Source organism: Myodes glareolus, chromosome 6 (assembly GCF_982192425.1).
Source record: "Myodes glareolus chromosome 6, mMyoGla1.1, whole genome shotgun sequence".
Lineage (NCBI taxonomy): Eukaryota > Metazoa > Chordata > Mammalia > Rodentia > Cricetidae > Myodes > Myodes glareolus.
In genome coordinates, this window is record NC_142031.1 from 2626619 (window position 1) to 2646682 (window position 20064).

Sequence of the window (20064 nt, forward strand, 5' to 3'; positions counted from 1 at the left end):
AATGACAGACAAGTTATTATCACCTCCCTACTGTCCTCCTGCCCAAACCTGCCTGTGCCGGGCACCCAGCTGCCTGGAGCGGGTGCGAGGAAATTAACAGCCCTGTGCCGCGCCCGCCCCCGCCCGCCCTCTCACCCACCACCCGGCACCAGCCCTGCCAGGCTAGGGGCTTCCAGCCAGGCGGGGACCATAGTGGACTGGGGTGGGAGCAGGGAGGGAGTGAAGGAGGAGGGTTCGGGAGAGGAGTGCGGCGGGAGGGACGTCTGCTCTGCCCCGATGTTGGGCAAAGTATTTCCTGAAAGCCCCACGGAACACACGCATCCGCGCAGGCAAGTCTGGACGGCTCTGTGTCAACAGCCGAAGATAAATAAGATTTTATCAGCTCGGAATCTGTTGAAACACATCCATCTAGCGGTTCTAGGGATGGAGAGGCAGGAGGAGGGCAGCAGGGAGGAAGCCTTCTCACGTGACACTCTAGAAAAGAGATATCTACCCTCCTGCCCCTTCTTCAGAGTCTGACCCTGAGGACTGACCCCACAAACTCTGCCCAGGAAGGGGAGCACTGGTGACCTCCTGGTCTTAGGACTTGAGTATCCTGGAGTCTTTCCCGGAGGCCACTAGTTTTACCGTCTGGCCCTCCGGGGCGTGGGGAAGCCTCAACACCCCACCCTGGAACTCCCTACTCCTGGCTAAAATAGATACCCACAGATTTAACCTGTGTCCAGTGCAGGGTTAGTGAGTGTGTGTACGCCCCAACGCCTCAAAAACCATTGTTTTTAACCTAATAGCGATGCCACCTGAGGGTGCAAAAGTGAGGTGAGGTCTTTGCCTTGCCCTAGGGAGAAGGGCCTCTTGTAGCTTCGTCCCTGAATGTAGGCTTCCCGTCCACACTGGCTCCGTGGGAGACTTGCCCCACCAGAGGTGACTTGACACCAGCTGGTTCTTTCTCTGAGAGGTTATCATGCGGCAGCCGCTGCCTTGGTACCAGGGACAGCTCCTGGCACTTTGAGCTCCTCCCCAGGGAGGGGCATCCATGGCTAGTCCCTTCCCAGCCCTGCTACTCTGAAAGGTTCCCTAGCTTTCTCCAGATTACCCCCTCCTCCCGCCAGGGTCCCACTGTAAGCCATGGAGGGCAGTACCACCTCACACCCATCCCGGGACACCCATAGGTACAAAAGCCCCCTTCTGAGGAGGAGGGTCAGGTCTCAGCTACCTCTGGCCACACCTTGGCAATGACGGTGCATGGCTTGGGGGCGTAGATTCTCAGAGGGCAGTGTTGGGGGAGGGCAACAGTGACCTGCAGGGCTGGGGCAGGGCTCCAGGGATGGTTGGGCACTGTGGTAAGGCACTGCTCAGGAGTAAGTGGTTGAAGGGAGCCCTGATGCCTCCCTCCGTGGCTGGGCTGTGCCGAGCCTGGCTCCATCCTGATAGGAGCACAGGGATGAGCCTAATGCACAGTCCCTCCCTCCAGGCATGTTTGGGCTGCCCAGGAATGTGGCCTAAGGCACCACCATACCTGTCCTGCTCTCTGCCCATCCTGGCTCAGGCCCCCGTGGGTCTATGAACCCTTCTCGGGTCATGAGCATGGGAGAGGAAGGTAGTCAGCTCGGAAAAGGTGCTTGTAAGAACTCCCAGGTCCGTATGCCTATCAGCTGTACCAACTCACCTATCACCTCACCTGGTAGTGAGAGCGGCCATGCTGGAACACGAAGCGTCTGACTTTGCTGGCACTCTGCCACATTGCTGGCATCTGGGGGTCTTGTGGTAAGTCAGTGGTAGGCAAACCTGACAGGTGGTTCTGTGGTTAGGGCAATCCAGCCCACATTCCTGAACCAGAACAGGGGACTTCAAAGGCTAGCTATAAACCTCTTTTTGCTGCTCCTGGTGACTTTGACCCCAGTTCCACCCCCAACCCTCAGTCTATTTTCTTTAAGTAGCCTAGGCCTCTGCAGTGGGCAAACAACGGTCACTCAGCCATTGCTTGTTAATGACGGATATCCCTTCACCAGGAAAGTGCCTTGGTTAGCCTCAGGTAAAGCCCCTATGAGTTCAGGACTGGCTCGGTCCTCCCTTCCTGACAGGAGATCAATCACAATTGTCTGAGCCAGGGCCTTGTTGGGAAGCCTTCATTTGTGAATCAGAGGTCTGGGCACTCCACTGGTACCAACTGTTTGCCTGGTACTGTGTATGAATTTACTTAATGCTTTGGGATCCCCACACTGTGAACTTTATGTCACCCCAGAAAGTCAAACTGGCCCCGAGCTGCTGCTTTGAGAAGGCTCCTTTGACTAGAATGGTTTTTTTTTTCTCAAATGCTTTTCAAAACAAGCTCTCAGGACTTCTGCAGGGTCCTGATAGTGAGCCTCTCTTGCTCTTTAAAGAGGATGGAAGGGACCTACTTCATGGTACCTCTTCCCACCTCCCCTTCCTTGCATTTGCCCATCGTATATGATATTTTGGTAAGCCTCTTATTGGAAAACTTGAGCCTATGGGATTGGGGTGGTCGGGATCCTCCACTGTCCCTTGCAAAGGAAAGACTCTTAGTATGTGAGCATCACCTGCTCTTCCCGGTTTTGTGACAACTCTTCATCTTTAGCCTCGGTTTCCCCAACTGTCACAATGGAGCATGGTAAACATTTTCCAGGTTGACATAACTCATGAATCTAAGTCAATGGGGGCTTTAGAGAGAACAGAGCACCATAAAAGTCCCCTTTAAACCCAAGGGTCTGGGAACCGCCACTGCCCCTGGGGAGGAAGGTGTGAGGAGTCTCCAGGGGTTTCAGGAGTGTGAGGAAAGGCCAGCTAGCATATACATAAATGGACATGACTGAAGTGGCCTCATCAGGGCCAGTTCGGCCCTTAGATGGGTGACCTGGGCCCCAGGATGGTTGGAGGAATGGCAGCATGACCTTGTCGCCCTGGCATGATCTCGGGTCCAGTAAGGTTCTAGGGTGGGGAAACCGGGTCTTGCCTCACACAACTGTCGACCTTGGCTACCTGGACTCAGTGGCTTTTGTTGGTGGAACAGTGCCGGCATGACAGGTCACCCTGCAAGGCCGTGCTGGCCCAGAGAGTGGAAGACGTAAGCCATCTACCTACAGAGTGTTTCTTCTGTGCGAGGCAGCAAAATGCAATTGTGGGCTTGTCAAGCAAGCTCAACGCTCCAGATCCTACCTCTGCAGCCGGGCCTGAGAGCTCGGCTGGGGAAACGACGGAGACTGATCCCCATGTCCTCCCGTACGTTCCCGCCCTTGTTCCTTGTCCACCACTTGCAGCCTCTGGGATTCAGGTTGCTGAGTAGGCAGCAGGCATAACCATCTCTGTATTTTGGGGGAGCAGGCATTATCAGGGTGCCTGGGAAAGGAGTCTTGTGGAAAGTGCCCAGCCCAGACAAGCATACGGAGCTGGGCTGTGATCTCTTCCTTCCAGTACTCTCCACTTTTGAAGAAGTTGTATTGTCAGATTGCCAAGACGTGCCCTATCCAGATCAAGGTGTCCACACCGCCACCCCCGGGCACAGCCATCAGGGCCATGCCCGTCTACAAGAAGGCAGAGCATGTGACCGACATCGTTAAACGCTGCCCCAACCACGAGCTTGGCAGGGACTTCAATGAAGGTGAGCACCCCCTTTCCATTGTGGGTCCCCAACCTCTACAGCACCATGGCCAGTGGCCTGAGGGCCCAACTGAAGGGAAACGGGGCCAGCAGTGCAACAGAGAGATGCAGGCCAATGAGTGGGCCGGTGATGCTCTTAGTGGCTCCCTCATCAGGAACTTTGAGCAGGAACTCCGCCCCATGCCTCCCAGTCCATTTCCTCAGCGCTGACTGCAGCCTCAGAGGCTGATGTTCCAGCAGGAGTGTAGCTTGGGAGAAGCCTGAGGGAGCAGCGGACCCTGGGGAGCCTTGTAGAGCATTCCTGCAGTGTTCCTGGTGAAGCTCATGACACCCCCAAGGTCAGAAGATCTAGGAACAGCATCTTCCAGGCTCAAGGCCACCTGAATGAGCCCCCTCTGGGACTCTCACGGGGACAAGCCCTATGTTCTCAGCTCTGCCATGCACCTGGTACGGGGTGACAGGTTGGAGGATGTACTGCTCTCTAAAGCTATGTCCCCTCCTGGCAGGACAGTCTGCCCCGGCTAGCCACCTCATCCGAGTAGAAGGCAACAACCTCTCCCAGTATGTGGATGACCCTGTCACCGGAAGGCAAAGTGTGGTTGTACCCTATGAACCCCCACAGGTAGGCCGGGGGCCAGACAGGGGTACAAAACCAACCTTACAGGGTGGGTTTCCTGGGGCCACTGCTCTGAGTTCAGCCTGCCTCTCCAGGGCCTTTTCTTGGCTATCCATTTGTGACCACATACTGTGTGATATGACCCTCAGACCTCTCTCTCTCTCTCTCTCTCTCTCTCTCTCTCTCTCTCTCTCTCTCACACACACACACACACACACACACACACACACACACACTATCCCTAGCTGTATATCAAGGAATGGTCACATGACCACTAAGCTTTCAGCCCTTCCCTACTAGGAGAGTCTAGTCTTGTCTGTTTCTACCAACGCCAGCACGGCTTCCTAGACACTCCTAGAATGAGGAGTGAGAAAGAGTTCCCGGACATCTCAGCCTCCATCGGCAAGGACAAAACCAAGCCAGCAAGCATAGGGTGTTGGATGGAGGGTAGGGAATTCCATGCTGGGAGCTGGGGTCATAAAAGGTCCCTAGACTGGGCTGGGGATCACAGGAGATGATAAAGGGGACTGGAGCTGTGGAATGCGGGCTCAGGAGAGCAGGAAAGATGGTGAGGGACGGGACTAAGAGGCCTGTGTGCAGAGCCTCGAAAGTGGGATGCGAGCTGGAGGTGGCGTGTAGCGGAGGTAAATGGCACAGGCTAGATATGGGGTACAGGGTGGATGTGGAGGCTCAGGCTGGACGTAAGTGAGGGATGCAGGCTGGAAGTGGTGGCTGCAAAAAGCAGTCAAATGAAGAAAGACTGGAGGAGGCGGGTGTCGACTTTTGGCAGCAGGAGGGTATGTGATCACCATTCTAGATCTGAAATGAGGCCCAGCTGGGGCCAAAGGCCAAGGTGGAGGGAAGTTGCTCTACAGGAACGATGGCCTTTGGCACCAGGGTGGAGACTCAGAGGAGGACTGTAGATGGTCAGGTCTCATGCTGTGCTGGTATGAGGCCTCCCCATCCTCTGCCAGGCCCCGTGGTCCTCTGAGGAAGCTGTTGTATAAGGACAGGGCCAGGGGTGGGCATGCTCACACCAGCATCCTCCGCTATCCTCACAGGAGGTCGCCGAGCAGCCTTGCAAACAAAGTGGGATTCTCCTGCCCTCTAGTGGTGGCCAGGTGCAAGTTCTGGGAAGGGCTGGCATTTGTGGCTTTGGTGTCCTGATCTAGCAAGACCAGGGAACTTCCTCCATTCTGGGGATGGAGTCCCTTTCAGTCTTCTGCTCAGCCGAGCCCAGAGCATGCAGCAAACACGTGACACACGCGCGCGCGCGCACACACACACACACACACGGCCTTAAGATTTGACCTCCATCTGTATTATGGCTGAGGCAATTGCACCATAGACTCTGCACTTCCCAAGCTCTGTGATCCCAGAGCCAGCACAGTGTTATGAGGGCACGAATGGACCCGTGGCTGGGTAGGCAATCTCAAGTGACTGGATGGATGTGTGGATGGAAGGGTGGGTGGGTAGGGTAGTGGGGAGTCAGGCCAGTGAGGGGGTGATGAACGGGAGGGTGGGTAGGCAGGAATGTAAGTGGGTGGATAGATGGATGGATGGGTAAGCAAACGGATGGGCAGGTGGATGGGCAGACGAATGGTGAGAAGTTGGCGGGCAAGGGAATGGGGTAGGTGTATGGGTGAGTGGGCGGGTGGGTAGGTAGATGGCTGGATATGTGGATGATGGGCAGGCAAGTAAGTGGATGGATGGGTGGATGGATGGACGGACGGATGGATGGATGGATGGATGGATGGATGGATGGATGGATAGGTGGATGGATGGATGGATGGGTGGGTGGATGGATGGGTGGATGGATGATGGATGGATGGATGGATGGATGGATGGGTGGATGGATGGGTGGATGGATGGATGATGGATGGGTGGGTGGATGGATGATGGATGGATGGATGGATGGATGGATGGATGGGTGGATGGATGGATGATGGATGGGTGGATGGATGGATGGGTAGATGGATGGACGGATGATGGATGGATGATAGATGATGCAGAGAGACGGATGGATGAGTGCACAGACAAGATTAATAGATGGTGGAAGGTTGTGCGGATAGGTGGGTAGATGACAGAGAACCATAGTGCATCACTCCTATGCCTATCTAGAACCAGGGCCAGACGTGGCCGCTAGAAGTCCCTTCTCCAGTCGGCTGGCTCTGCATACTGACACCAAGCCCTCTCCCTGCCTCCCCTGTGCACAGGTGGGGACAGAATTCACCACCATCCTGTACAACTTCATGTGTAACAGCAGCTGTGTAGGGGGCATGAACCGGAGGCCCATCCTCGTTATCATCACCTTGGAGACCCGGGAGTGAGTCTGCGGTGCCAGGATGGTAGGGGTGGGGTCTGGACATGATCAGGAGTGGTTCTCTGAGCTCACCATTCTGCTGCGCCCACCCTACAGTGGACAGGTTCTGGGCCGCCGGTCTTTCGAGGGTCGCATCTGTGCCTGCCCTGGCCGTGACCGCAAAGCCGATGAAGATCACTTCCGGGAGCAGCAGGCCCTCAACGAGAGCACCACAAAGAATGGCGCTGCCAGTAAACGTGGTACATGGTGCTCTGAGCCAGGGTGGAGGGCGGGTCGTCCCTCAGGATGGAGTTGGGTGTGCTGGGTGTGAGCTGGCATGCCACCGCAGAAAGAGACCAAGACACTAAGCATGCTCACATCCGTGGGATGGGTCCGGGTCTCAGTGGCCTGGGCCTAGAGGCCTCTCTGGCTGAACAGGGCAAATGCAACCCAAGCCAACCCAAGACAGTTCCTTTCTCTCTATGCTCGAAGGCCAGGGCCAGGCGACTCTGGGCCCAGCTCCATCTGGCCTAGGCTTGCACTGTACCAATGCTCCACCCGTGGCAGGTGTTCACCTGGGCACTTTTGCCCTCTGGCTCACGCGTCTTTCCTGACTTGCTTCCCAGCGTTCAAGCAGAGCCCTCCTGCCATCCCTGCCCTGGGCGCTAACGTGAAGAAGAGGCGGCACGGGGATGAGGACATGTTCTACATGCATGTGAGTGACTATCAGAGTGAGCTGGGGAGGACAAGGCCTGGGGGTGCCCCTTACCCGAGAGCCCAGGTGGGCGAATTCCAGATGCCGCAGAGATGGGCAAGGGTGGCATCTAGGCAACCGGGGTGGAGACTATGGCTCTGGAGGAGATGGGGTTCGAAGGAGGCTCTGCTCAGAGCCAGACCTGCTTCAGTGCCTGAACTCAGTGAGCGTGAAGATGCCAGCCAGGTTAGCTCTGCATCCAAGAGACCCCCATAGTGGAGATTCAGTAGGAGTCCATGATCCTGCAGGGCATAGCCTATGTTTATGTGACTCAGTGAACACTGGATAGTGGCAAGGTCACAATGGGGTCTCAAAGAACGCTTTCTATTTCCTTGAGCATGGGTCCTGTTCTAAGACCTATAGCTGCCTGGTGGGAAGAGGAAGAGGAGAGCTTCTTAGTGGGAAGATTGGGCATGGTTCTCTGAACTCCTGCAAACCTTCTTCCTACATCTGCCCCTGGGCGGAGGAAAGAAAGCCATGTTGTCCTGAGCTCTGGAGTGCAAGGGCACCCTGAGAGAAGAGTTACACTCTGCCACAAACCTGGGGTCCCTCCTAAGGCTTCGGCTGCCCCCTCCCACCTGGGGCGTGGAGCCAGGGGAGGCTCCTGGGCACCTGGGCAGAGGGTCTGCCTCTCTGTGCTCAGGTGCGAGGCCGGGAGAACTTTGAGATCTTGATGAAAGTCAAGGAGAGCCTCGAACTGATGGAACTTGTACCTCAGCCTCTGGTCGACTCCTACCGACAGCAGCAGCAGCAGCAGCTCCTACAGAGGCCGTGAGTGAACCCCACCTTCTGGATAGGGAAGTGTGATATCCTGACCCAGCAGTGAGAAGGCCAGGAGGTATGGCGCACAGTGGAACCAAGGCAGCTCAGTGCTCAGCTGACATCTTCCCCAGGAACTTAGCCTTCTGGGACTTAGCCCTCACCCTCACCACACCTCTGCCTCCCATGGGCCTTGTAAATGTTGATCAGGAATGGGCAGGCAGGGTTGGCTTTGCTGGTGAGGAGTTAATCTTCCTGGTAGCTCTCCGAGAGGTGGGGTCTTCATCTACCTGCCTCCAGGGATGTCCTCAGAAGTGCCAGGTGAGGAAGGAGTTGCTTTTACCTCTTAGGGACATGTGCTTTTGTTCTCAAACAGGAGTCACCTGCAGCCTTCATCCTATGGGCCCGTCCTCTCCCCGATAAACAAGGTACACGGCGGCGTCAACAAGCTGCCCTCCGTCAACCAGCTGGTGGGCCAGCCTCCACCACACAGCTCGGCAGCTGGGCCCAACCTGGGACCCATGGGTGAGTCCCTAGAGCAGTGGACACCTCGTGTGGGCCGCAGAGACCCAAGGTGGGGGTTGGATTTACCAGGTCATAAACAGGACTGGTGGGGGACTCTTGACGGCTGCTTTCCCTGCCGCTCCAGCCTGGAGAATGGCCATAGGGAGGTTGGCTATCTTCATTCCAGTCCCAGGAGTTCTGTGTCTGGGGATTTGCAGAAGTGGTATAGTTAATAACACATGCCTGGCTTGTCCTTCCTCTTGAGGATGATCCCTAGTTTTGCTCTGTCTGCCTCAGTTTCTCCAACAGCAAAATGGCAACACCAAGTTCCCTCATTTTTAGGATTATAGCTCATGAGGCCTCACGGTGGGGGGTAGCTGTAGAGCTGGGCAGACTGGAATGTGGGTCTCTTCTGTAAGGTCTTTACATGGACACCAATGGGCACGCTCCTGGCAATACGCCCAGGGATGTCCCACATAAGGGCACTGGGACCTGGTAATACCCATATGCCAGCTGCTAATTCCTGCTCATTTAAACTAAGTTCCCTGTACACAGCCACGTCCCACTTCCACCTCTTGAGGAAAAGAGTTGGGCCTACGGGTTCAGCCCTTGCTCAGCCTCAGACAGCCCTTACCAGGCTGGATCCTAACCTGGGACACCTCCCACCGCGTGTGGAGCTGCTCTCAGATTCCTCGACCGTTCTTTTGCCCAGGTTCCGGGATGCTCAACAGTCACAGCCACACCATGACGGCCAACGGTGAGATGAACGGTGGCCACAGCTCCCAGACCATGGTTTCAGGATCGCACTGCACCCCGCCACCCCCCTATCATGCAGACCCAAGCCTCGTCAGGTGTGTGGGCTGTGTCCGGACTTGGGTTTGTGCTGTACCCTCTCTTCCTCACCTGCTACTAATTGTGGGTTCCTGCTCTGGAGGAGCAGCCTTGCTTGTGGCTCTGTTTTATTCTGTGTTTTAATTGCTTGGCTGTCCCCAAAGGAAGACATGCTAAGATGGTTGGGTCATGTAAGGGCTCATCAGCAGGTGTTGGCACAAAACCTTAGAACGAAGGGCACTTGAGCCAGGACTCCTAGGCTGAGACACTGATGGCTGGCCACACCTGCTTCAAGGGACCGGTGGCTTTGCCACTGCAACGGACAGATCCCTTCCTAGCAAGACCGCTTACTCCGGGGAGACCTGAACACACAGTCTAGCACTGGGAGTTAACGCCACCTTCTCAAATTCTCTCTGCAGTTTTTTAACAGGATTGGGGTGTCCAAACTGCATCGAATGCTTCACCTCCCAAGGGTTACAGAGCATCTACCACCTGCAGAACCTCACCATAGAGGTAAACCCCGGCAGACCTCCCCGAAGGGATGGAGGGCCTGGCCCAAGGCAGAGTGCGCTATTTAGGGTGGCAAGCAGGGGAACTCCCATAGCCTTTCCCACAAACACTCAGGTTCTGGTTTTTAGAAGCCGAAACAGGCTCGGGTGACTTGAAGGAGGCTGGGTAGACATGTGCCCTGGTCCCTGGAGGTGGCCTGGAGGGCTTTCTCTTTTGTTAAAGCACCCCAGCAAGACTATCTTTAATTTTGGGGGCTGGGATTTTCCTAGGACCCAATGGTTAGGAAGTGCAGGAGCCAGGAGGGAACAGGTCCAGAAAGAATAAACGGGGCCCAAAGACCAGCCTACACACACAGCACAGAACATTCTGGGTTGAATGTGGACTAGAAGGGTGCTGGACATCAAGACTGGAGCCCCAGCATCTGAGTACAGCCCAGTAACACAGCCAGCCTGATTTGTCCATTGGACGCAGCCTCAGGGCCTGGGAGGGGGCATCACCTCAGACCCTCCTGCCCCTCCTGTAACTATTTCCTAGACTTCTGCCTAAGTTAGAGGCCAGTCCATATCTGTCGCCCGCCCAGGGTCCCAGGCTGGATACAGAGACTTATCAGAGGCAGGCGGTGAGGCAGGTGCCTAATGACCCCGCAACTATGTGACCACTAACTGCTTTCCTTCTATCTAGAGTCACATATTAACCCTTGCCTCACTAGTGAGACTCATGCGCTTGAAGCCAAGGGATGAGCCTGGAGCTGCTGCCAGCTAATGGGTGCCAAGGGGCAGCCTGAGGCCAGGAGGCAGGTGGTCTCTTAGGCCCCCATCTCTGTTCTCACTGTGATCCAGGTTCCAGGCTGCATGCGGCCCCCAGAGAGGCCTTCATCACGGTCCCCTCCGACACTCCCACATGTCATTCATTTAGCTGTCCTACAAAACCGTGTGGCTAGACGCTGTGCGTGCGCAGGTGACCCTGATGCTGTCCCTCTCTGGGCTGCTCTGTCACCCACATTGACGTGTTCTAATAAGTCAGTGGCCCTTGAAAGCAGAAGCTTCCTTGCAGGTAGGATGTCCCTGGTGCGGGAGACACACAACCCTGTAGTTTCTCGTTTATAACCACAAGGTGTCCGTCACTCTCGCAGGACCTCGGGGCCCTGAAAATTCCCGATCAGTACCGCATGACCATCTGGAGGGGCCTGCAGGACCTGAAGCAGAGTCACGACTGCGGGCAGCAGCTGCTCCGCTCCAGCAGCAATGCGGCCACCATCTCCATCGGTGGCTCTGGCGAGCTTCAGCGGCAGCGGGTCATGGAAGCTGTACATTTCCGCGTACGCCACACCATCACTATCCCTAACCGCGGAGGCCCAGGTGGGGTGGCGGGCCCGGACGAGTGGGCAGACTTTGGTTTTGACCTGCCTGACTGCAAGTCTCGGAAGCAACCCATCAAAGAGGAATTCACGGAGACAGAGAGCCACTGAGGGCCGTGCCTTCTCCTTCCTCGGTGAGAAACGGCCCTTGGAAGCAGGACCTCTCACCTGTACCCACGGAAACAGCAAGGGTCTTTTGCCAGACGCCATTTCCGACGGAATGACACTCATGAACTGCTCGTAGGAAACTTCTGGAACTGCCCTACCTACATGGACACGAACGAGGCAGGTTGTGGGCCAAAGGCTGAGACAGGGGCTGTCCCTTTGTGGGTGGGTAAGCCAGCACCCACTCTCTATGCCCGTTCTTTCTTGAGGACTCTGCCATCTCCAGGACAGAGCGAGAGCCTTCTCTCACCCTCTGCCACAAAGTATTCCAGCGTCTTATAGTTCCTGCTAGCTGTGAGCAGCCCGGCCACCGTAGCTTCTGCAGGTTGATTCCAAACCGTGTCTTGAAGGTGAAGTCCGGAGAAGCCTCTGTAGGATGTGGGGATGGATCCTGTCCTGTATGTATGCCATTCTGCTTGTCCCCGAATCTCCTGCCCAGAACAAAGTCAGAGTCCAGGGGAGGCTGGAGGACCAGAGGAAGCTTCTGGCATCAGCCCTCAGCCAGCACCCAAAACACACTGGCCACAGCCTCTCTGCGGACCCATCTCAGCAGCCAGAGGGACAGGGGGAGTCTCAGACTATTGAAAATTGAATTGTCAATATTTGATAAAATGTTACTCTTTCTATTTGATGGGTCAGCTTGCTTTCTTCCCCCAACCCCCACCACTCTAACTTTCCCAGCATTCCTTTCTGCTATCAACCTAGTGCATTCCTGGCTTTTCCATACGCTGTTGTCAGCAAGCCTAGGAAAACCGAGTGTCTGTTGCCAGGATGGTTGGATGGGACAGTCAGAGAAAGCACAACTGTGGGAGGGCAGGTCAAAGTCCAGCTGTGAGAAGAACATCTATCCTGGCCAGCCTGAATTCTATCTCATCCCCATGGGGGGAACCGGGGCAGCTGCTGGGGGCCTCAGACTTCATGGTGTACCCCAAGGACAGAGTGGGCTTGGAGAGACAGCTCCTGCTTGTACTCGGCCAATGGGGCTCTCTGCCTGCCAGAAACTGTGAAATCCTGCAGCGAGAACCCTGGCAGTTCCTGCAGGAGTGGAGGACCACAGAGGAGCCCCTGCTGCCATAAAGCCTGATGCGCTGCCCAGACTCTGTGCAGCCGGCCATTCTCCTTAGACCTGGCTTTCGTCAGCATGGCCCAACAGAGGCAGTGAAGCCCATGGGATGGCAGTACAGTCAGCACCACCAGGACTGGCTTCCTATTGGGCTGCCTCCTGGAAACACAGGAGCAGATACTGCCGATCTTAGCGGGCTCTGCAAACTCAGGCGGCTATCACCCACTCCACGCTTTGTGGGACTCTGAGGGGCAGGGTTTGGGTGCACTCAGGGTGGGTGCTGGCACCAGGTTGCCAGAGATCAGTTGATCATGTAGGCTCTTCCAACTGGACAGATGTTGACAGCTTAGCCTCGGGGAGGGGGGGTCCTAAGCAGGCCTGCACCCAGATGGCCCACAGCAGCAGCCACCACTGGTTTAGAACATCCTGGGTGCAGGCTGTGGCCATCCTGCCATACACTAACACACCTCACAAAGTGAGGACAAGTATACCCTTCTTGTTGCACAGATGAGCAAACCGAGGCTAGACAGACTGTGTTGCCTGCTCATGGCGTCAGGTCACGGTAGAGGTGGGTGATCATTCCCGAGGCACACACAGCCCTATGCTACCTCAGGAATAGGGATAGCATAGCATATCATACTGTATCCTCATTCCTGGCTCTGTGAGCCCCATTGAGCTGTGCTTGAGTTCTGGGGTCTCACATGAATATGTCTCAGGCATTGTCCAGAAGGGGCCATCCTAAGCGCCCCCACCTCATGCTCCTGGGAAGGGTTAGGAGGACTTATTTAATGGTGGCTGTCAACAGGAAAGACCCCATCTCCAGTGAGGACCCAGAGCTATGTGTCTCCCAGACCCTGCCCCAAGTGCCAAAGCTGCCTCAAGAGCCTTCGGGATTTTGCCACGCTTGGAGGGAACCGCCAAGGACCATTTCCAGAAAATAAATGTCACAGAAGCAAGCCTTGTCGTGACTGAGGACACAAGTAACTCTCCAGGAACCAGCCTTGGGGTCCAAAATAAACTCTGTTCCGCAAAACACAGAGAGCGAGAGAAAGCCAATCTTCCAGTCACCAGGATTCCCGGGAGCGCTGAAGCGGCAGACTGGGAGTGAGTTTGGGGGTGACCTGGAAACAGCTGTTGAGCAATTGTGGGTACCTCGAGGCTGGACAAGCAGCCATGCCACACATCAGCCTGTGTGGTCCCAGGGAGCTCCGAGCCTCCAGCTAACGGCTCTCATGGTTCTTCTGCTCTGCTTGCCCCATCTGACAGCTCTGGCTTGGGCTGCTTTGAGGTCACTGCATTGAGCTTGCAGCGCCAGCCCTGGACCCCCGTGTGAGAATCCTGCAAGGGTCCAAAGTTGCTACTCAGAACAATGTTTCAGACAGGAGACAAAAACCAAAACCAAACTGTCCATTTCCAATGTAACGACATGGTTCTCCAGGCAGTATTGATGGATGTAGTCCAATGACGCTATTCACTGTTTTGGGTAATGTCATCTTAGAAAAATGTGTTATTTTTTTAGCTGTGTTTTGGTGGGAATTTTTGTTTTTGTAATATAATAAAAAAAACCACATGTTCCCGTGACTGGCTCTTATGACTAACCTCTCCCTCAGGCTTGTGAGGAGCATCATAGGAGGTGAGAGCCAAGCACAAGCAGAAGTGTGTGCACCTGAACGGGCCCAGCAGCACCCGCTGAATATCTGGATCTTTCCTGCAATTGTGCATCTGCCCTGCAGGCTGGAAAGGGGATATCTGGGGACATCTCAGACACCTAGGTGATGTGGAGCCTGCATACTCACCTCAGCAGGACTTACAGGGAGGAGTACACCTCTCCTGTCAGCTCTACTTAGCCTTCGTCATCACTCAGGCCTCTTTGCGGTCCTCAGACTTCTTGATTTTCAGCCTGTGGACGTGTCTTAGCAAAAATAAGGCTCTAAAAACCTACTCTGCTTTGAGGGAAGTTCGAGTCTTCTAAGAGTTGAATGAAATTTAGAACAAGATAAGAAAGGCTGAGGCAAGATGGAGAGGGGCCCACGTTCCTCCTTACCTCCCGCAACTGCTGCCGCAGGAACAGCACAGTTCTAGAGTCTCCGTGCTGGATGCCTTGCCGGTGGGGGGGGCAAGATAAGGATGAGACGGTACAGGGTGAAGCCAAGTCAGGCCAAGTGAGGCACAGCGCTCAGGTGAGGCCAGGTAAGGCACAGCACTCAGGTGAGGCCAGGTGAGGCACCACGCTCTGGCTGTGACCCAAACACCACTGTGTGTTTGACACTTGTTCACTCAACACTCTTTATTCAATGACCTGGTTATTCCCTTCCCGATCCCTCGTTCGTCCCCAGGGTCTGTAGCACCCCTTCTGGGTGAGTTCAGCCTTCATCTAAAAAGCTTTTGGGGACCTGAGTCAAGGGAGCCAGCGCCCATACCACCAGATCTCATGACTTAGTGTGATAACCTATTACACACCGTGAGGGCCCCAGAATTTAGGATAGACCTTCAGCTTCTCTGTGGTCTCTCACTCATACGCCTAATGAGGAGGGTTTACTATGATCAGGGGATCTGATGCTTGGGTGTATTTTAGGAGGTCTGAGGCCCGTGTCATCTCAGGGGTCCAAACTAACAGCTTTCTCTGGTTCCCTGAAGGCCTCATAGAAGGGTTTAGCTATTTGGCTGAACTAGATAGAGAATCCAAATTCAGCAAAAATCTTGCTGTCCCCGAGAGGGTCTGTGGTTATTATTCTTGTGACTGGAGTCTCTGTAGTTAAAATGAGATTATTAATGTATGAATCATTATATAGTCTAGCTGGTCCCAAGACCTATGCCTTTTGTGAAAACATTTGAGCCTTTGAAAGAGAACCCTTTAATCTACGTGAGTTGTTTCTGGAGAGTTATGATGGCATCTAACAATGTATGTATGGAACACAGCTAATTCCAGGGTGAAATTTAGGGAATGGCAGGTCTCTTGCTAGGGTCTGTCCATAAAGTCAGGGGCTAGCCTAAAAGCCCTGAGGTAAGAGAGTCTCCAGGAACTGCTAAACAACCTGGAGAGAGGAGTTCCACCATTACAGAAAAAATAGGAGCTGAGAGTCTGAGTGGGCAGGAATATGAAAGAGTGGCTCTCTCTAGATCTAAAGTGTGACAGGAGGTGCTGGCAGGCGCCTTCCCCAAGAGGGTATAAGGATTGGGACATACAAGGCAAATTGAGCGCATAGCCTCATGTACGGTCCTGGACCCTTCTGTCGGATCCATCTGACGTCCTTACTGTTGAAGTGGAGGTGTTTTATGGGGTGTGGCAGGAATACAGATGCCCACTAGCCAGGAATCCAACAAGAGAGGCTGTCAGCCTTTCTGTGCTTCAAGCTTTAGGATATTGGGATTTTCCAGGAAATTTGTTAAAGACCTTAAGAGCTGTTGCTTCTTTTAGTGAACACCCAAGAATGGTGGTATACCAGATGGCAGAGGGAGCTTGTCTGGTGACATAGAAACATATAGGGAGGGTCCTTGCGTACTAGATGGCTCCAGGCAACTTCAGGACAGGGGACTGAAGAATTTCATAAGAGCTTCTAGACTCACAAGATGCCTTAACTGGACTTGACATTTAGATATGATATGCTGCTAAGGAAGGGAAGGGGGTGGGTTGGACCAGAAAGGTATGAGTGAAAACGCATTGTTCTATCCTACCCTAAAATGGGTGTCAGTCAGGCTGGTTGGGGCTTCATCAGTATCACTGAGGAGGGCTGGGGACCAGAGGATCAAACCAGAAATGGTCAGGGTGGAAAAACCACTCCATACCAATGAGGATTGGAATCTCAGTCTCTGCACATCTGGGGTTAGTGAAGGTTCATAAACCATGTAGCCTCAGGCTCACAGAGAGGGCGACCTCCTTCCTCAGTGGGCTGCTCACACAACAGGCACAACCTGAAGAGCATTTACCTAGTTCCGTTGTTGACTTGAGTCCGATGACCTTGGGAGAAGGCTGGCTGCACCGTGACTGTCCTCTGAGGCAAACCTGCACCATCTTCAGGAGTTCAACTGAGCCTGCTTACTCAACCTCATTTCATCTGGGCTTGTTGGCTCTTGGCCATCCTTCTTGGAGGAGGAGATGGAGAGTATCATGGAACTCTCATCTCCGTATCCAGCTACCCTCCCAACCAGTTGTATGCAATTCTGATCAAAATTGCATGTGACCTCTTAGTATCACGGAAGAACTAGAGCGCCATCTACACAGCCACAGGGAAGCCATCATCCCCGGTGGGTGCAGACCTTCACCCACGCTCCCACCCACAGTCCCTCAATTGCTCTGTAAGCCTAATGTGCTCTTCGGTCCCCTCTGCCAGTGAACTTTCCTGGACCCACTCCCTAGTTTATGGTTGAGACCATAGGAGGAGCAGGAAATGTTCTTGTCTCCCCCGGAAGAAATTTTAGCCACATTGGCTTTCCCCCAGGGAAGAGGAGAGGCATTTTCACTTCCAATTTGTCTCTACGTTGCAGTCTGGATGTGAGTCTAGGAGAGGCTTGTACCCTGGTGGCTTTGGGCAATGACAGTTGAAGTATATTCTAGCGGACCCAGTTAGCTGGAAAAGACTCACCCCCAGGCTGGGTTAGTGCTCTGAGACTGCCAAGTGGCCACTAGATGGAGCAGCAGGATTTCCTGAGACGCAGGGATGAGACATTAGCTGCAGCTGTAGGCTGAACTTTCCACGTATCTCTTTTCTTCTCTAGCTTGGCCTTTCTGACTCTCCAGACCTCTTCCTCATTGATTAAAGACTTTGAAAGCTGTGCCTAATAAAAGGGGAAGAAATCTGGGCTCTGGGCTAGCTTCTAAGCTTTTCTTCCATTGAGCAAATACATAGGTGATGATGGGGCCCTTGAGGCAGGTCCCAGCCCAGGTCTCAGGAGAACTGTGCCTGCCAGAAGCGCCCCATCCTATGGGCTGGGGGTGGGGATCACCAAGGATCTGGCATCAGGTGGGCAAAGGCCCGCAGGCCTCCTGGGAAGACAGTGGTATGAGGCATGGTAAAGTCGGTGTGGCCTCCAGCTGTTCCCAATCTATTCCAGCTCACAAGGGCTCCATGACTCAACTCAGGTGAACCAGATCCAGAAGCGGGTACAGTAGGGGAGCAGGAAGAGCTATATTAGGGAACAGGTCTCTAGCCAGGGCCAAGATCTTGTGGGTGTCTCCTTGCTGAGGGTTGGGGCTCTTGTCTGGGGGCTTGATATCAGGGCTGGCCCAACAGAAGCAAGTTCTGGCCTGTTCAGGTGTACCTGTCCCCAGGGGTTTGCCATCTCTACCTCGGAGTCCCTTCTCTGGACCCATAATCTCTCTGCTGGTGAAGTGTCCCTCTCAGGGGATCACCTTGGCTCATAGACAGCTTTTCTTTCCAATTTATACCTTTGAAATATTAGCCTCTCGGCAAAAACAACAAAAACAGACATTTTAGGGATCTGATGTTCCAACTGAGTTTCATTATTGGAATTCCTGAAACACCCAGGCTGCTGTTCTGTGATGCACACATCACCTGTGCAAGGCACAGCGCTGAGCTCACCTGGATCTCTGGGTCTGTGAGTTGGTGTAAGGCTCACACACCTGTGTAAGGCTCACACACCTGTGGAAGGCTCACACACCTGTGGAAGGCTCACACACCTGTGGAAGGCTCACACACCTGTGGAAGGCTCACACACCTGTGGTAGCTGTCCTCACTTCACGAGCACCGAGGGAGAACTCAGCAAGCTGCAGTAGAGACCCAAGACAGCAAGCAGTGCCAGTCCCCAGGGACTCCTGCCTCATTAGATGGGGCTGCCAGTGTCACCTGTCTGCATTGAAGCCGATTCCTCACATAGCCTCCAAATTTGGAGAAAATCTGTTCATCGCTCCTTGAAATAACAAGACTAGCCTTTAATCCCAGCACTTGGGAGGCAGAGGCAGGCGGATCTCTGTGAGTACAAGACCAAACTGGTCTACAAGAGCTAGTTCCAGGACAGGCTCGAAAGCTACAGAGAAACCCTATCTCGAAAAACAAAACAAAACAAAACAAAAGAACCAGCATGTGGGTGCTGGGAACCAAACCCAGTCCTCTGCTCTTATCCACTGGGCCACTTCTTCAGTCCCAATATGTGACTTTAAAAGTATTTATTTTAAAGCCAGACATGGTGGCACATGCCTGGTATCCTAGCACTTGGGAGACAGAGGTAGATGAGTTGGAGGCCAGTCTGGTCTACATAAATAAGTTCCAGGACAGCCAGAACTACATAGTGAGACCCTGTCTCAAATATATATATAATTATGTTTATTTGTTTAGTGTGTGTGTGTGTGTGTGTGTGTGTGAGCGTGTGTGTGTGCTCATGAGAAGAGGAAGTGAGTCCTCCGTAAGAGCAGTGCATGCTCTTAATGGCTGAGCCACCTCTCCGGCCCCCATTATATGCCTTTCAAATGGGCAGGGGTTGTAGCAATCCTGAGATTGCCACAGTAGCACACAGTTGGCCTCAGAAGCACTTAAAAGCCGTACTGGAAATTCACAGAATAACAACCCGGAGAAAAACCAGCAAGGTGAGACTGACTTCCCTCGGTTTGAAGTGATAAAAACACCCTATTTCCCTTTCCTTCTCTTTGAAACTGTTTCTCATAAGTAGACATGGAATGTCCAGTACAGGCCTCGAACACCTCCCTCCTCTTCTCTTTCTCACGCTCCACCCCTCCTATGGGTCCCCTCTGTCCCCCAGAGAGACAGTTTCACATCGACTTCCACGTCATAAAGACATACATGACTGGACGTGTCTACGCCAATGACAGTGTCTTTCTGAGTCACTGAATATGACTGTCTGCACCTTTATCATTGTCCTGGAAAACACATAATTATTCTTTGTGCTGAAAAGAAAACCTTTCATCGTGAATGTCAATCACACCTAATTCTCCACTCCTTTGTTGCTGGAGCCTAAGCTGGTTCCATAGCTCGGCCACTGTAAACAGCTGTTAGCCCGTTTCTTATTAAAACCTGTCCAAAGATCAAATTCAAAAGAGATTTATTTTGTAATTTTATATTTGGCCATAACATTTTAAAAGCATTTGGGGGGGGGGGGACTGGAGAGATGGCTCAGAGGTTAAGAGCACTGACTGCTCTTCCAGAGGTCCTGAGTTCAATTCCCAGTAACCACATGGTGGCTCACAGCCATCTGTACTGAGATCTGGTGCCCTCTTCTGGTCTGCAGCATATATGTAGGGAAAACGCTGTATACATAAATAAATAAATTTTTTTAAAAAAATAAAAGCATTTGTGGGTCCTTAGAATTGTCTTGGAAGGTATTCTAATCTTATTTCTGTTACTGTGGCAAACACCGCAACGGAAAGCAAGCTGGGAAGGAAGGGGTTTGTGTCAGTTCGCAGGCCATCTCTGTCACAGTTGGAGAAGGACCTTACGCAGGAGCCTGCAGCGGAAACCATGGAGGAACATTGCTTACGGGTTCACAGGCTTGCACTGCAGCTTCAGTATACACAGAGGAACTCCTGACGAAGGAGATGCTGCCCACACTAGGCTGGCCCTCCTACATCAAGACAACAACCCTTCACAGGCCAGTCTTAACTGAGGCTTTCCTTTCA

The 20064-nt window shown here is 53.6% G+C and overlaps 1 protein-coding gene across 1 annotated transcript in view; it reads left to right on the top strand.

Moving 5' to 3' along the window:
* Positions 1-12039, top strand: part of Tp73 (tumor protein p73) — a 45629-nt gene extending 33590 nt beyond the window's left edge. Inside the window, exons 4-13 of the mRNA XM_048416321.3 lie at positions 3430-3616; positions 4122-4237; positions 6448-6557; positions 6651-6793; positions 7160-7248; positions 7931-8058; positions 8423-8571; positions 9263-9401; positions 9801-9894; positions 11024-12039. Of these exons, the coding sequence (XP_048272278.1) occupies positions 3430-3616; positions 4122-4237; positions 6448-6557; positions 6651-6793; positions 7160-7248; positions 7931-8058; positions 8423-8571; positions 9263-9401; positions 9801-9894; positions 11024-11359 (1491 nt within the window). The 3' untranslated portion in view covers positions 11360-12039. The remainder of the gene's footprint in view (positions 1-3429; positions 3617-4121; positions 4238-6447; positions 6558-6650; positions 6794-7159; positions 7249-7930; positions 8059-8422; positions 8572-9262; positions 9402-9800; positions 9895-11023) is intronic.
* Positions 12040-20064: the final 8025 nt, after the last annotated feature.